Source organism: Talpa occidentalis, unplaced genomic scaffold, assembly GCF_014898055.3.
Source record: "Talpa occidentalis isolate TD23 unplaced genomic scaffold, MPIMG_talOcc4v2.1, whole genome shotgun sequence".
In the NCBI taxonomy this organism is placed as follows: Eukaryota; Metazoa; Chordata; class Mammalia; order Eulipotyphla; family Talpidae; genus Talpa; species Talpa occidentalis.
In genome coordinates, this window is record NW_026555331.1 from 85,393,113 (window position 1) to 85,410,559 (window position 17,447).

The window sequence follows — 17,447 nt, forward strand, 5'->3', positions numbered from 1 at the left end:
TTCAACATAGTCTCTTGTACCCCACTGATATCTTTCAGCAATGTGATGAAACAATCCATTTGTGATTACAATCAAAAGAATTAATGGTGTTATTTAATATGTATGCTCACATATACTCTCAGAGCAGTGGAAATGCACTTCAGAAACATGAGTGCAATTCCAGACATTTATGTCTCACCGTGCAGAGCAGACATGAGGATAACTTTTAAAACCATGCCATTTCCCACTTCTAATTACACATTCACAAATATATTCACAAACATATCCATGTGCAGTGCATGTGTGTGTATGTAGGTACATACATATGCAGTAATTTTTTATTTGGGGTCTGAGTACAAGGAAATAGCTATCACCCTGTCTTCTATGTCATGCAAAGAAATGTTTTTTAAAATTAGGAGATTCATTGGTTCATTTCTTGGGGATTTTGAAGCAGTGCTTCCTTAAGTAGGAGTTCTGGAGCATATACTACAATAGACTTTCCAGGACCAAGAGGGAGTGTAATGTTTTCAGAGAAGCCTTGTAATGTTGTTATGCTATGAAATGTTTAAATTAGGAGAAACTGATATATTTACATCTAACTTTAAATGTTTTTCCTCCTAGCTGTTCATTTGCCAATATCACATATGGCTGGCAGCGGACACAAGAGGTATCCTGGTGCTCATACCTGGAAACCCTATGCTCAACATCATTGTCAGCTCTTTCATATTTGTTTGTGTGGCACATGAAATTTCTCAGATCACAAATGATCTTGCGCAGATTATTATTCCTAAAGATAACTCATCTCTGTTGAAAAGGTTAGCATGTATAGCTGCATTTTTTTGTGGACTCCTCATCTTATCATCCATTCAAGACAAATCAAGACATTAAGTTCCTAACATCCTAAAAAACTAAGCTCTTCAGGCTAACTCTTGGGGTGCCTAGAGGAGGAAAGCATCCATCTGGAGATATAAATGTCTATGTAAATATAAATTTGTGTGGCAAGAGGACAGCTCAATGACATCTGTCAAAAAAGTGGTTGTATATATTGGAAATGTACATATCTGGTGTGAAATGCTGAAAAATTGATGCAGAGTGCATTGTATAGGACTGCATGTGAAAAGTTTTTTCTACTGGACTTGTATTTCAATTTATAAAATGATTTTTTGTTAACTTGTGATGGCAGGAAAAGAATTACCTTTCCAGTAAAAAATACAGATAATTTAGTTTAGTGACACCACTGAGTGTTTTGATATTTACTAAACTTGTGGTAATACGTTGCCTACACCTATATTCATCACAGAACTTCCTACTTCATTGAAAACATTTTCATAAGAATGACTGCAGTATTGTTTTCTTACCAGTGTGCAATGATATGGAACGATAAACTGTATGCCTTTTATTTATATATATTCATGTTCTGATGTTATATGTTTCCTGATCTGATTTTTCTTCCGAACTGTGGTTTTCAGGTATACAAGTCTTAATCATGGACACTTTTTCTCAGAGTTATAGGCTCCATGACAGGGTTTTGTCATTATTATATTGTTTCTTTTTATAAAAAGGCCAAATTTTCTTCCCAGCCCAAGCATTAAGTTATATTAGTATATTCTGTTCACCCTGTGGATCCATTTAATGTTTTCCCCCAAATAATTTTTTTGTATATTATTTCCAATGTTTGGAAAACTCTTTATAACCATTTTGGTATTTCCTATTACTCCCTTCTACATTTGAAAAAAATATTTATCAGCCTATAAACTTGTGCAGTGTAGTAAAGATTCAAGCTGTTACGATTGAAATGTGTGACCCTAGATAGAATTTTAAGTAAACTGGTGATTTGGGGTGATATGTTTTGGTTTTGTTTTGTTACAGGCTAACTGTTAGAGGTATAAATTTATTTATCTGTTGTACAGATTTGATTTTGCCTTTTAATGTTTGAAAGATTGCACTTGTTTGCTCTTACTGTATGTGGGATAAAATATTTTTTCTGTTCCTGGTATATGAAAATATGGAGTAATTTAAACAGTAAATAAACATTCTGTGGATGCTTATTTTTGTATTGGCAAAGTATCAATTAAAGTATATGTGTTCTTTTTTAAAAAAAACAGTTTGATCCATTTAATGCTTGGTTCAAATTTGTAATTCATTTTCTCATCTTAAATTTGCTTTTTCAGATACTTAGTCTGTAGATCACTATTTATAGTTGAATATGGAATGATTAAGTTATCAGAGCTTCTGAAGAAAATCTGCCTTTTATAATCAGAAATTTAAGTATTATAGTTTTTTAGTTTTTCTTGAAGATTTTAAACTGTTATTTCTTTAGCACTGGATTTATGTGCTAGTGATAACTTCCCATTAACTGAGGAATATTTCTTGGGCAGAAATGTGTGTTCTTTCTTTCTTCTCTCTTCTTCTGCCCTTACTTAATCTTTTGACATTTCCCAGATAGACAATTGTAATGATTCATTGCTCTGCCTCCTAGACTGCAGCTTTTATAAGTAGAGAATAGTATAGTTATAAATCAAAAACTTCCAACTACTGTGATCACATTATTCTTGTTGGTATAGCTTGCCAATGAGTAAAGTGCATTTTAATTTACCTTGTAAGTTTTATCACCTGAAAAAGATTCTTCCCAATGAAACAATTGAAAAAGAAAGAGTACCAGTATTTCCTTGTTTTTTTGAAACACTATTTCTTCCAATAGTGATACCCAAGTGAATATTTCATTTTCTTTCCTATTTAAACTCAACCTTAAAAACCTTAATTGGTTAGCCCTGTTTCTTTATCACATGTTCTTATTTAATATGCAGCACAGTTATACATATAGCTATATATAATAAACTATTTTACTTTAAATATAATGCATTTGTAATTAAGTTGTATCCTACTTATTTATGTTTTCTTTCATGCTTTTTTAATTTTAGAGGTCTGTGCCTTTATTGGCCAAATAAGCTACTTGAGGGGGATGAAGCGGGAGAAATGGGGCATTTTGTAGACTTGTCAGGTGATGGAGAACTCTCCCAGATAATGGCCAATCATCTTGATTTCCACCAGCTTGATGGTTTTGCCATGTGCACAGCCCACAGGTGAGACTTCTCTACCTTTGGCTTTTCATGTGCACCTCTTCCTTCTTAGGGTTGAGCAGGCGTTTCAGCAAGCAGTGCAGTTTCAGCCACTGGCCCGGGTTGCCTAGGACATGTCCGGCAGCATTTCGAGATCCACACAATGGTAGGTGGACTTGCCAAAGGTCCAAATTTTCTTCTGTTCCGCTTTAGCCAGTTCTTTGGAAAAGCTGATTTTCTTACTGAGTCTTTATGCATAAGAGATTATTGTGGTAGAAGGTGCCACAATGCTAGCATATGTGTGTGGTGTATGTTTTAATATTTTTTTGTGCAGTGACTCAGATTGCACTCCTCAATCATACCATCCTTCAGAAAAAATTGTTTTAACAGAATGTTTAGGTTTGTTAAAATTGAGATAAAATAAGAGGCTCTCTAAACTCAATTTTTTTGTGATGTAAATCACACTGCGAAATCTGCCGCTGGCTCCAGAAGGTACTTGTTTGACTCAGACCTGCTGTAGTCCTTCCCTGTTACTTTACCAACCTTCCCATTTTTATGGATAGCCAATTTAGCAATAAATATTCAGAACCTTCAGTTGAAACCATTCACTGAGTCTGAGTTAGATCCTATTACTTGCTTTCAGGTGCTAGTATAAGATAATAAACCTTAACCATTCTATTGTAAGATAAGTTGACCATTAAGATTTTAAAGATAGCTAAAATTTTTACTCCACTAATGCTGTATTTCAAGTATTAGTATAGGAATCGTGTAAACTTGGTAAAACTTATACTAAGCATGTCTGTTTTAATTTTTACTAAGTTATAAGCTATTAAGACTAAATAAACCATAAATCATAGAGAAGAACTTTCATGTAATAGAACAGGGGGAAAAAAAAGCCTGTTTGTCAATGAACATGCACTCTCTAAGAGAATGCCTTGCTCCCAGTAGATTGCCCCTCACCCTTTAGATTTACAACTGTGAGTGAGCAGTCAGGATTTTTTTTATCTTAAAGGGTATTAAATCACTTATATATTATCAGTTTTTGCCCTACCAAAAAAATAGCAATTCCATTTGGTTCAACCTAACAACTAACCTTGTTGAGGAAAAAAACCTCTGAGGAATTAATCTTGACAACTATTTCAAAAATTCTAAATATTAAGTTTGGTTATGTTTAAGGTAATTCTGAGGTGTGATGAAGTTTCTTAAGATATACATATTTGAATACTACCTTTAAATCCATATTTGTCTTTTAATGAAATCCCGTGGAGTAACTTGAATAGTATGAATCAGAAATAAAACTTCCATAAAGTAGTGTAAACACGATGTAGTGTTGAGAATATGAGCTATAAAATCTATAATGGATTAATTAGAAGTTTATTTAAATCATATTTCTTATTTATAAAATACTTTTTTAAAATGCTATTCTAGAGCATTAATATGGGAAATTGTATTTTAAAAGGAAATTGTGGTTACCTAGCAGTGTTTCTGTCATATGTGAGACAAAAATTTTCATGCTCAAAAGTAATTAATTTTTAATTCACCTAATTACATTAGCTTTTTCTTCACTGATAACCTGGTTTTCCTTATTTACAAGACATTTGAGAAAATTTTCTAATAATGAAAATAATTTTTAAAAATTGTTAACCAGGTTTTTGTTTGTTTGTTTGTTTTAGAGCTACCATAGGTGGATTATTTCTTTCCATCTCTAGAGCCAAAATAAAAAAGCCAGAATCTCTTAGTTGATAGGAACCCTCCATGTTTATTACCCAATTCTTATTAACATGAATTCCAGCCCGGCCAGTCTTACTGTTTCCCAATATGTGATTCTTTCCCTTTGTCCCTACTTTTTCATCTGCCAATATCCAACTTAATTTTTAAAGTAGAAATTAAACTTCATCTCCTCTGTAAAACCAGTAACTTTATTTTCTTTTGAACTACTCAAGTATTACCTATCCCATTATTGTATATTGTCTTCCTTTCCTTCAGTAACATTGCAACTCCAAGGTAAAGATAGTAATTCTTATATAGTAAGGCACCATACACAAAGCAGATATAGAGAGCCTTGATCAGCTAATTTGCCCATCTTAAAAACAAAATTCCTGTTTATCTCTTGCATTCCAAAACCGCTGCCTCATTTATCTTTTACAGCCACTCTCATTGAGATCAGAGAGGACCTTGCTTGCTAAATTCAACAATCGATTCTCTTCAATCCTACTTGACCTGTGAGCAGTATTTAATACATTGACCCCTTCAACCCTCCCTTACACTCTTGTCTCTCCAGAATATCACCGTTTCCTCTTATCTTCCTATCTAAGCAAGCCTTCCTTCACAGTCTGTTTCTAGCAACCTCTCCATACCCTCAACCTCTAATTTTCAAAGCTTAGTCATCAAATCTTTATACTAAATCCTTAAGTGATGTTACCTGCTTTCACGGCTGTAAATAACTGTGTTGATCACTAGCAGATACATATCTTCATTCTGAATCTCTTCCCCCAAATTCAAACTCAGATATTCACTTTACTTACTATCTCCATTTGAATATTTAAAAGACATCTCAAACTTAACAAGTCTAAAACAAAACTAAGCTTCTCCACTACTGGCCATGAAAAAATGAAACCCACAGTCTTTACCATTTCAGTAAATGGATTCTGCATCCTTCAAGTTGATCATATAAAATTTTTAGAGTAACTTAAACTCCTTTTGTCTTATACCCTTCGTCTTGTATTTTAGTAAATCTTGTCAGCTTCATCTTCAAAATATATCCATGATTCAATAGCTCAACCATTTTCATCACTTTAGTGTGATCATTCTGTTCAAAACTCAATCAACTCTTTCCTGGATTATTGTAATAGCTTCATTTTTCTCCATGGTTCTGACTTACATCTTTTACTTATCTATTTTTTTTATTTTCCATCTCCATTAGAATGATAATACTGTGAAATTCAGATATATATTAAGTGAAAAGACAGCATCAAAATATTTAACAGATGGTAAGTTTTAAAAGCATAGCCACTGAATGTAACAGAAATGATATGCCAAAAAAGAAATAAGCTTTTAAAAATAGAAGGCCGACTACAAAAACTATTCTCTTAGTATGTTGCAATATACCTGAAAATTTCCAGAAAAAGAGTATAAAAAGTGTAATTTCTGGCATTTTTCCATTGCAGCTGAAAATCCAGACATCAACAATACCTCCCAGCTAATTATATTTGTCTGGTCAGTAAGAATTCTAATCTAACCAAATCACTTAAATATACCAATGTTAGGTTCTTAAGGAAATCATTTATTGATTGGCATGAGAAAAACTTTAGATTGATAAAGGTTATTATTAGCAAAGCTAATAATTAGTAAATACAATGGAAAGTGCTATTTTGTTTATGGACTTACTTACAAAGTAAAACTGAAATTAATAATGTTTCATGTATTCGTGAAACTTAAGTCCACTCAGTATTTCATTCCCTAGTAATGATGTTATGATAAATGCTTAAAAGGGGAATCTGTCCTGCATATAGTCATTGACAGTATAAAATAGATGTGTTCCTTGGTTTGTATTTAAATAGGGTAATGGAAAGGATGGGATTTATACAACTAGGTATTTGGATACATTATTAAGTTACAGTTCTATCAGTGTGAGATAGATGCAAGAATATATGTTAATGAAGAAAATAGCAAGCACAGAAATGGATTTTTAATTTGGAAGATATTAGAATAAGGTAATAGATTGATTTCATATTATGAGGGAAAATAGAAATATTCTTCCAAATATCCCAAGAAAAATTAATTGTGAGGGTGAGGGTAGTAAATTCCCTCTATTTTTTTTTTTAAGGATTTATTTATTTATGCACACATGAACTCGGGTACAGGCCAGAGGTGTGGGGGGGTGAGCGAATTCACCAGAGACAGAGTGGGGAACAGAACAGGCAGATCGACTGAATTACACTGCTGAGGGGAGCAGCGGGCTAGTCAGGAGAGGTCTGCTGTGCCATGTGGGTAGCTCCCTGGCCAAGGATCGAACTCATGCTGCAGTAGCTGTGGTTAGCTTCATATGTTGCGTCTTAACTCTTTGCGCCACTAGGGAGGCCCCAATTCCCTCCATTCTTATTCCGTATACCAAAAGACATTAAAGATATATAAAATAAAAAGAAAATATAAATGAATAGCTGATCTCAAACAAGAAAGGATTAAGCATAGAGCAAAAGTAAAACCAGAATTGTTACATTCCATTACATAAAGGTTTAAAATGAGTATGCCAAAAGACAAATAGAAAAAATACAAGCTGGAAATTTTTAGAACATGAATATTTGACAAAAGTTTAATATCCATAATATATAGAGAGCTCTTAAAGCTTAGTAAAAACCAAAGTGCTTTCAAATTTCAGTTGGTCCCTGATTAATTCTCTACAGAAGGTCACTTCATTCAGATACCTTGATGTACATTACACAAATACTTTAACTTGGAAGAACATCAGGAAATCACAGTACTCAAAGCTAGGCTTTGTGGAGTTGAGGGTTGGATTTTTTTAATGGCCACTATGTTTACTTATGCCTTCCTTACACATTTTCTAGACTAATATTAATTAAAACTAGGTTATACTGAGCAGAAATTTGGAAGCTAATAGACCTGTCTGCCTGAGTGCAGATTTCTACCCCACCCCCCCGCAAGGACACTCAGCCAAAGTGCTAGAGTACCCTCAGAAACTACTGATTAGATGACTAGGTTTCCCCAAAAGATGCTGTTCCTATACTAGCTCAATGTCCTGTTAAGACCATTTTTTCCCCTAGAATCCTGTAATAGCTGAACTCCAGGTATAGAATATATAGTACCAAATACACCTATGTATTTGGCTTTTATAAACAGTATTGGTTAAGGAACATTAAAGATTTGCTTTTTAATCACTTCTTCAGATCCCTTAAAATGTACCCCATGGAAGGGAATTGTGGTGGAGGTTCACTGATACTTTAGTGATGGCTGTAGAGTGGTAACAAACATCTCAAGAAGTATGAGCCTGTGTTCCTAAAATGTAATGCCGTAAACCAAAAGTCTAACGTCATATCAATAAAAGACAAACTGTACCCCAAAATGAAGTCGGCAAGCACAGCAAAGACCAGAGTACAGTATTTTTCTTATATACCCTTAGAATTTCTCTTTGATTTGAAGCCATTTCGGTCCATCTTTTCATAAAATTCCTTACTGTGTCAATTGTAAGAATATTGATTGTTGTGCGATGGCCTCTTTGTTGACTACCAAGAATCATTTCATCCTGACCTTAGTATTAGAATATTTGTGCTTCTCCTGAACAATTCATTTGCTACTGTCTCATGGACAGTGTGAAATGGCATTCCACATTTGTGGTTAAAAAGCTAGTGCTAAATTTGTACTCCAGCCCAGAGAATTGGGCACTTTGGACTTAATAGTTATCTTAGCCTCATTCTTGGCCCCCTTTTCTTTCTCCTCTACTTCAAATAATGTATATGCGTAATGTACATGTAAATGCATAGCCCTGTAAACCTTCTTACATTGTTTTTTGGAACAAGCCAGTATGGTGGGCATAGTGTTCTTCAGACCCCACCACACCAGCAGGGATAAGCAATAAAGTCACACAGTGTTCTGCGGGCCTTCATAAAAACAAAACTGAAAGCTCTCTTCTTCCCTCCACATTGCTTCTTCCTTCTCCACCAATTATTTTTTGATTTTCTAATTAAGACTATCCAAAATTCTAGTAGTATCTGTGCTGTTTCTTCCCTGCTGATTCTGTTTCCCCTTCAGAGATCATTATTAATGTGCACTAAGTTTTTGCAAGTACTTTCTCCAATTGTCTGCTATATAAATGTCCAGTATTTGCCTTTAAAATTCTGACCTTGCCTTACTACATATAATTCCCTTGAACTCCTTCCATTTTGCTATAAATCCAGCTATAAGTGGCTGGACAGTATTCTGTAGTGCGCCTGTATCACTTCTTCATTGAATCATCCGTTGGTGGGCATTTAGGTTGCCTCCATGTTCTAGCTATTGTAAATGATGCTGTTATAAATCCTGAAGAACATACATTTTTGTTGTTGATGGTTTTCTATTCTTTGGACAAATGCACAGGAGTAGCAGTACTGGGTCATACAAGTAGTAATGCCATTTTAAGGTAGATCCAGACAGCTTTTCATTATGGCTGCACCAGTTTACATTCCCACCAACAGAGTAATAGGGTATTTTTCTTTGTACCCTTTCCAGCACTTGTTATTGGGAGTCTTTTTAATATGTGCCATTTTCACAGATGTGAGATAATTTCATTGTGATTTTAACTTGCACCTCTTATTGAAAGCAGTGATGAACATTTTTCATGTATAGCATTCTGGGTGTCGTCTTTGGTGAAATGTTTATTCAAATACACTGCTCACTTATTAATTGGGTTTTTTCTTTTGTTGAATTATGTAAGTTCTTAATATAGCTGCATATTAGCCCCTTGTCAGTTATGTAATCTGTAAATATTTTTTTTCTTGGATATCTTTTAAATCTACTTACATTTTCTTTTACTCTGTAAAATCTTTTAAATTTGAGGTAGTCCCAATTGTTTGTTTTTGCTTTTATTTCTCTTGCCATGTAGTCTCCAAAAACATCTTTATAATGATGTCATGGAATGTATCACCATTGTTTTCTATATATCTTATTGTTGCAGGTCTTATATCTTTAAGTATTTCTGAGGGTTCTTCTTTCTTACTGCCACATCATCATCCTGCTGTTCTGAGAGCATCTATCTCTCAATTGGATGCTTTTCCCCTCTATAGTCTCAACCGTCACCTTTTTCTTTTCTCCCAGGCGATGCTGGAGGATGCAAGCAAATTCCTGTTTCTTGTTTCTGTAGTTGGCCCTTCAGAAAAAAATTGAGATACCCTAACCACCTGTTGTGATGGTGTTGGAAGGAGAGTATGGTTTCCCCCATGCTCAATTCCCAACCTACACAGAAGCCTTAGGAGAATTAGTATTACTTTTCAGAGGGTTCTAAACCATGAATTCCCAGTCTGTGATGTAAGCAAAGTGAGTAGTGACCTTAGACAGAGAAGAGTAGCAAGAAGGAACATAGCAAAAAGAACACCAGTTCCCTTTAAAAGAAGGGTTGAGTAGACCACGCAAGATAGGTGGTAATGTCATTTCCCTTTTTACTCCTTTTCCAAATATCCTAAAGGGAGGCAATGTTAAAGAGAATTCTTCCATGCCAACATCAGACAAGGCTCTTTGAGGAGATCCTATTTAAGCTCTAGGAAGTTCTTAGACATAGCTAAGGAATTCTTTTGCAGGAAAGTAATTTCTTTGAAAGTTGGGCCATTAGGCAAATCAAATCATAATAATAGTTTTCAATTTTTTTAATAAAACATTCACTTTTCTCCATGTTACATAAAATTTTTTTTTGCCAATCTAAATGTTCTTTGTATAATAAGGATGAAAACCTTTTTGTCTAATTTTGCAAAAACTTTCCCCAGTTGTCATGTCTTCTATTTGACTATAAGTTTTTTGTATAAAAATGTTCAAGCTCAAGCTTTTGGTCATTTTGATTACTCTCTTACGAACTTGGATGCATTTGTAAAAGGAGAGGAAAGGATGATGATTGGGGTGGGGTAGGTGGAGCTTCACAGTGCATGAAACTTTAAGGGTCTCTTCCAAGACTGTTTGGAAATCTTGAAGTAAAGATTACCTGTTCAGAGGAGTTGAACATCAGAGAATAGTTTGGTTCTTGGTACCGAACCCATTAGTTTGGAGCAACCCAGAGAGACAGACCTCAACTTGAATGCTGAGATACATGCAAAGGTGCAACTTCTGTAGACAGTCTGAGATTATCTTCTTCACATCAGGTTCTCTTGATGGGAGATTGAAATGGGCCCTTTGGTAGCCATCACAGTTCATCCCTTGTGTTAGGCACAAATCCGCATCCACACATTTTCAAGAAATTTATCCTACATAATTTCCATGGGTGACTTTTTTAAGAGTTATTTTATTTATACAAGAGCTTGGGTACAGGCCAGAGGTGTGGGAGGGTGAGAGGATTCACCAGAGACAGAGCAGGGAGCAGAACAGGCAGACAGATGGCAAGCACTGCTGAGGCGAACAATAGGTGAGACAGGAGAGGTCTGCCACGCCATGTGGGTATCTCCCTGACTGGCCAGCAATTGAACCTGTGCTGTAGAGGTTGCAAGACAGCTTCACAGTGCTGCGTTCAACCTGCTGTGCCACCGGGGAGGCCCTCCATTGGTGACTTTTTAAGAATAAAGATTTTCTTTTTTTTTTTTTTTTAATTTTCTCATGTTTATAAGGTTCACAAGACTAATAATCAACTGAGGCATCAGAATCAGTTGATCTGTGTTTTACATATAAAGCGATAGACAGCTTTTTATTTGTCTTGTTATAAGAATGCATTATATAACAAATAAAGCAAAGCTGCAGGGTTTTCTAATGTAAGTAACTCATGGTATTTCAAATACATTAAATACAATTTTTCTATAAGTCCTTTCTGTAAGTCCTCATAGTGTTTAAGATAGTTTTATCACCCTACAGTCCAAGTTTGAACAACAATGTATTTTAACTACCAAGGAGACTGCATGTCATCATGAAAATAGTGTGGCTGTTATTCTTTAAGAATAAAGATTTTCAAAAAGTTAATAGGATTCTGCCATCAGTCCCTATCTCTTCATTTAACGTTCAGGTCACAACTGATGTTCACCATCCCCCTTCTTTTTCCCTAATCAAGTCTACATCCTCTTTGCTTTTACCTAGGCAATTAACTCTTGGCCCACCCAGAGTAGTCATCCATACTCTCCTACGAGTGTCAGAACTCTTGATAATCATACTCTTTTTATGGCTGGGTTTGATGCAGTTGTTTACTCAATGAACCGCTGAATAGGACCCAAGTAGATCACCTCAGTTCCACATAAATATTTCCCACCTGCTATTGTGTAAAAAGGAACCTGACTTCCTATTGCCAATCAGGATCATTTGCCCCTTCCAAAATGGTGACCCCTCTTGCAGTGCTAGTCCTCACAGTGGGATTTTTTTGAAGAGAGAGCTAAGCATCTCATCTCCATGGCTATTACAAAGAATAATGGAGCATTTGTATTCAATAATAAATCTAGAAATGTACAATTTATGTGCTACATTAAAGGACTAGAAGAGAAAACTCATGAATGAGAATTCATAGTGAATATATAATTTTATATGAACAAGGAAAGGAAAAGATAAAATTTAATTTTTATCCAATGTCTAATACAAAATAGCTTAAAAAATCATAAGCAAAATAAGAAAGCAAAATGCCTGTTACTCATTTATAAAAAAGAATTTCTGTTGGTGAAAAGAAATGCCATAAATAATTAAAAGTTCAAAAAAAGATTTTAAAAGTGCATAGACCTATGTTTAACATTCTTCTATAAAGAATTCTTACAGCCTTATTTTTTTTAAAGAAAAAGATTTCCTCTACCTTAAGACGAATTTATAGTTTATGATTCCACATAGTACATCTCTTCATTGCATCACCTTGGAAAATATTTCATAAAGAGTTTGACTTGGAGGGTACATCAAGAAACTACACTATTAATCATTCTGTGGGAGCTAGAGGTTTTTTAATGTGCCACAGTGGGCTTTTGTTATACCTTCCCTAAATGTTTTATGGATTAAGATTATTGAGTCTGTGTTATGTGGAGCAGAAGTTTGGACCCTTAGTGGCCCATGTGTCTGTGATTAAGAGCAGAGTTCAAGTTTGCCTGAGGAACATCTTGGCTAGTTCTCACCTGCCCCCATAAGTCATCATACTGTGGTAGTAGGTGATGGTTCTGGATTTCTGTTACCCCACATTCCCTGTCAGTTAATATTTAAATGTGCACTCAGTCAACCAAACACAGTAGCTCTACCCAGATATTGCCAGAGGGGTTTTACAAGTTCATGTTTATTTTAACTGTAATTTTCAGTCTTACTGCTTCCACTGTGTTACATGATTTCGTTTACTATTGTTTTGATTTGTTCTCTTTTCTAACACATTTTAATGGTCTAGTTTTTATTTCTTTTCTGTGGGTTTAAACCTCTTACAGTCTGCTTCTTCCATACCGGTGGTTATCTTTAATTCTTTCCTCAGAGTTCTAATAGTGTCTAAGTGGAGACATGTAAAAGGAACAGGCATATTATTGGAACAAAAGTTAAAATTGCCCATCACTTCCCGCACGAAGCTTGGGTGCACTTCATTTTTGGCAAGGTGCTAGTCTTGGAAAATACCAATGGAGTTATAAGGGGAGATCTGAAAGAAGACACCAGAGAGTCGGTAAGCCTCTCCTCAGGATTCTGGTCATCTTTAAAATACCAGGGAAGATAGTGGAGATAACAGAAATAGGAATATGTACTGATGCCAGCCACGTCCTTAAGCTTCCTCTTTCAGGGACAAGTTCACATTATTTTTATATGCTTATTTTTGAAGAGGGAATTAATTTAGATGACTCAAAATAAAAATTAAAAACTACTAATAGATACAGAAAGTTTTTCTTTTTCCTCCATGTTTTACCTGATTCTCATAACTACAATTCCCTCCACTACATGTAGCCACTTTTGCTAGCTTTTTATACAGTCTTACAATTTCCTTTTACACTTCAAGGAAATATGAATAAACATTACCATTTCTCCTCTTTAACGTAAAATATACCATATATCCAGGTTTCTCTCTCTCTCTTTTTTTTTTACTTAGCAGTAGCCATCAGAGATCTTCCCCATCATTTTATAGTTTCACCATTTTTTGTTACCATTGCATAGTGTTATATGATGACCATCACATCATCACTTTACCATTTCCTTATTGAGTCCCTTTTTGATCCATCGTTTCCTTATTAATTGGTTCTAATTAATTACTAGTACAAGTAATACTACAGTGAATAACCTTATTTATGTCATTTTCCACCAATATGAGTATATATGTAAAATATTTCCAGATATGAGATTACCAAGTCATAGGGTATATATACATTTTATATTTTGATATTTTCAGCAAGATTTCGCTCTTAGGAACGATAGCAATTTGTACTCCCAAGCATTGCGCCAGTGCTTGACCCCTGCAGCTCTCTCCAACCCACCCCCCCAAAAAAAAAACCAGTTGATTATTAACTTGTATCTTGTCACACTGAAAGGTAATTAATATTTCCATTTCTGTGAACAGTTTGCTTATACTGTTTGCCCCATTATCTATTGTTGGTCATTTTCATATAAACTCCAAGAAATTCTTTGTGTATTTGGGATATTAACTGTTTGTCAATGCTATACAAGTACCTTTTCTCTTCTTTTATTTATAGTGTTTTTGCTTTGTAGACTTTTTAACATAGAAAATTTTGTCAATCTTTTATGACTTTGAATTGTGAATAAAATTCCCCATTTCAAAGTAAAAAAGAAAATCACTGGTATTTTCCCCTATACCTTATGATATGCTAAAAATCCAACTTCATTTTATTTCAGGTGACTACCTATTTGCCAATACTATTTTTAATAGTTCATCATTGACTTTAGATGCTGCCTAAGTATATACTAAATTCATTCAGGTATATGGAACAATGAATGTACTTTTTATTCCATGTACTAACTGCTCTTTAACAGCCCCACACAGTTTTAATTATAGAGCATTTAAAATATTAAATTTAAATTAAAATTAAAATTTTAATATTAAAGTACCATTGTTTTACAGGCTTATTGATAGTGGTTTGACATTATAAGATTTCCTACCTAACATAGTACAGTTTTACACCATGGCTATTGATGTAAACTGAATGCTTGCCCCCTAACATTAGAGACAGATGGCAAATATGTCTTCTCTCATCTTTCCTGTCCAATAAAAATGGAGTCCTATTCTGTGCAATTAAAAAAAAAAAGAAAACTTTTTGAAAGAGAAAATTATTTTGTACGAGGTGAAAGTGGTACAAAAGAAAATCAGCTTGCAGTATGGAGGAGGGAGAGGGATCAGAGGGAGGGAGGAAGGAGCACAGGGGACTGTGGTGATGTTGCACGGGTGCATTGGGGAAGGAAACTATGGGGACTACACCTGAGGGGGTGGGGGGAAGCAAATATTGTTTAAAAATGAACAGTGGTGTAAAAAAATTAATATATATATAAAAAGAAATCCACTTAAAACCTTCCCAGTACATTAGTTGTAAAATAGTAAGTACCTGAAGGAATTGCTATCTAATACACAGCAGACTCAGATTCCAGGCCCCAGAAAATAATCCGCTGTCTTGGAGAGAGAAGCAGAAATAAGAAGCATAGTAAGTAGTCTGGCAAAAAAAAAAAAAAATCAACTTGGAGGAAACCAAGTTTTCCCCTTATCCCAGCTGAAGCCATGCTAGATTTGCCAATAGTTACCTAATGATGGGCCATATGAAGAAATTGGCTGAAACCAAAAGAAACTTCAATCAAAGCCAGCCTAAATAGTTGACCCATAATAAAAAATGCTTATTAGCAGGTGGTTGCTTACACAACAGAAATGTAGTTGGCAATAACACATCAAGAAATAAGCTACATAGCATGATCTAGTTCAAGGATACAGTTTCCCTTTCATTTTTTTTCATTTTCAGACACTTGGTGTTTTCACAAAATAGACTTGACAGACTTGATGTAGAATCTATGGACAGGAAAGATGTGAACTCTGAAGAAAAACATTTAAATGTCTATTCCATGTTTATCTATCAATGCATGGTGGCAACAATGCACACTGCTATGACTCACTAGGAATTCCATAGATGCTGAATAAGCAATTTTTCTATTTTGAGGACCCTTATTGCTTGGCATGGTAATTCATGATCTCAATATTCAGATCTCTGAACACAAAGAGGAAGTGATTTTAATTACTCATTTTATCTTTCAAATAATGGGGGGGGTGGTAAGGAATTACCACAGATAAATTATACTATTTACTTTTGAATGTTTGTGCCTCTTTAGGTTTGTCTTAGATAGCCCTGTGTTACACATTCACCTGAAACAGACCCCTGGACTCGTTTATCTTTACCCATGACAGAACCTTTGAACACTTTGCATAGATAGAGACTTTGCAAAGCATTCGTATACATGTTTAGTTATTATTTTACTTATACTATCGGTTATAGCCAATAAAATTTGTTTCAGAGGCTTACCCCAAACTTATATACACAAACATTTGGCTGATGGCATTGAGAGTTCCTGAGATGGTACATTTACCTTGCTCTTTGCCCTACTAAGGACTGACTTTCATGACTAGAAAAGAATATTCAAAATTGAGCTCTTTTATCATGATTATAATTTCTTGCCCCAGCCTTCTGAAACTCAGCAAGTATATCAGAAATATTCCCAGGAGCTAAAACTCTGACTCTGGAAGTTGACTTGATTCCTTCTGTCCTGCATATCCACCTCATTAACAAATTATGTTAGTTTTATGTATAAAATATTTAAAATATTTCTCAAAGATGAACACTTGCTCGTTTTTTGTTTTGTTTTGCTTTGTTTTTACCTCATCCTATTCCTGAACAGCCTTGTTGTGCTTTCCTGTTGATTAACTTCTTGCCCTTTTAGCCATTCTTTGTATGCTGGTTAGAGTTCTGTTTTTAAGAATTTTTAATTTGAGATCATTTCCAATTTGTAAAAAGCTTTAATCTAGTGAATCATTTTCATATACTCAGTTTCCAAATGTTATTTTACCATACTTGCTTTATCATTTCTACCTATATATCCATCCTTAGCTCTATGAAATTTATTTTTAAGAGTTGAGAAATCCAGGCCTCCCCGGTGGCACAGCAGTTGAGCGCTGGGCTGCGAAGCTGCCCGCAGCCTCTGCAGCGCCAGTTTGATCCCCGGCTGGCCAGTCCCACATGGCGTGCAGACCTCTCCTGCCACGCCCACTGCTGCCCTCAGCACTGTATTTGTCAGTCTGCCTGTTCTGCTCCCTGTTCTGGCTCTGGTGAATTCTCTCACCCTCCTGCGCTTCTGACTGTACCCAGTGCTTGTATAAATAAATAAATAAATAAATCTTAAAAAGAAAAAAAAAGAGTTGAGAAATCCGACTAAGATAGCTTTGTACTTAGTTGTACTATCTCTTTAGTCTCTTTTAACCTAGAATTCTTCAGTTTGTATTTCTGTGCGCTTGGTAGTTTTCAAAAAGTAAGACCAGTTATTTTGTATAATGTCTTCAGTTTGGTGTTGTCCACTATTTCTTCTTCTTTAGATTTTGCCTATGCATTTTTGGCAGAACTATCACAGAAATGGTGGTTCTTTTTGTGTATCATAACAGTAGGCAATTGCTATCAATATGTCTTGTTACTGGTGATGCTAACATTAATTGCTTGGCCAAAGTAGTGTTTTTCAGATTTCTTCAGAGAAGTTATTTTTTTAATGTTATTTAATTTTTTACAACACTGTTCATTTTTAAACAATATTTGCTTC

At 34.8% G+C, this 17,447-nt stretch overlaps 1 protein-coding gene across 1 annotated transcript in view; it reads left to right on the forward strand.

The window, feature by feature from the left end:
* The window catches only part of CASD1 (CAS1 domain containing 1), a 42,317-nt gene extending 40,290 nt beyond the window's left edge, over nucleotides 1-2,027 (forward strand). The window contains exon 18 of the mRNA XM_037508046.2: nucleotides 601-2,027. Coding sequence (XP_037363943.1) covers nucleotides 601-867 — 267 coding nt within the window. The 3' untranslated portion in view covers nucleotides 868-2,027. The remainder of the gene's footprint in view (nucleotides 1-600) is intronic.
* The last annotated feature ends 15,420 nt before the right edge of the window (nucleotides 2,028-17,447 follow it).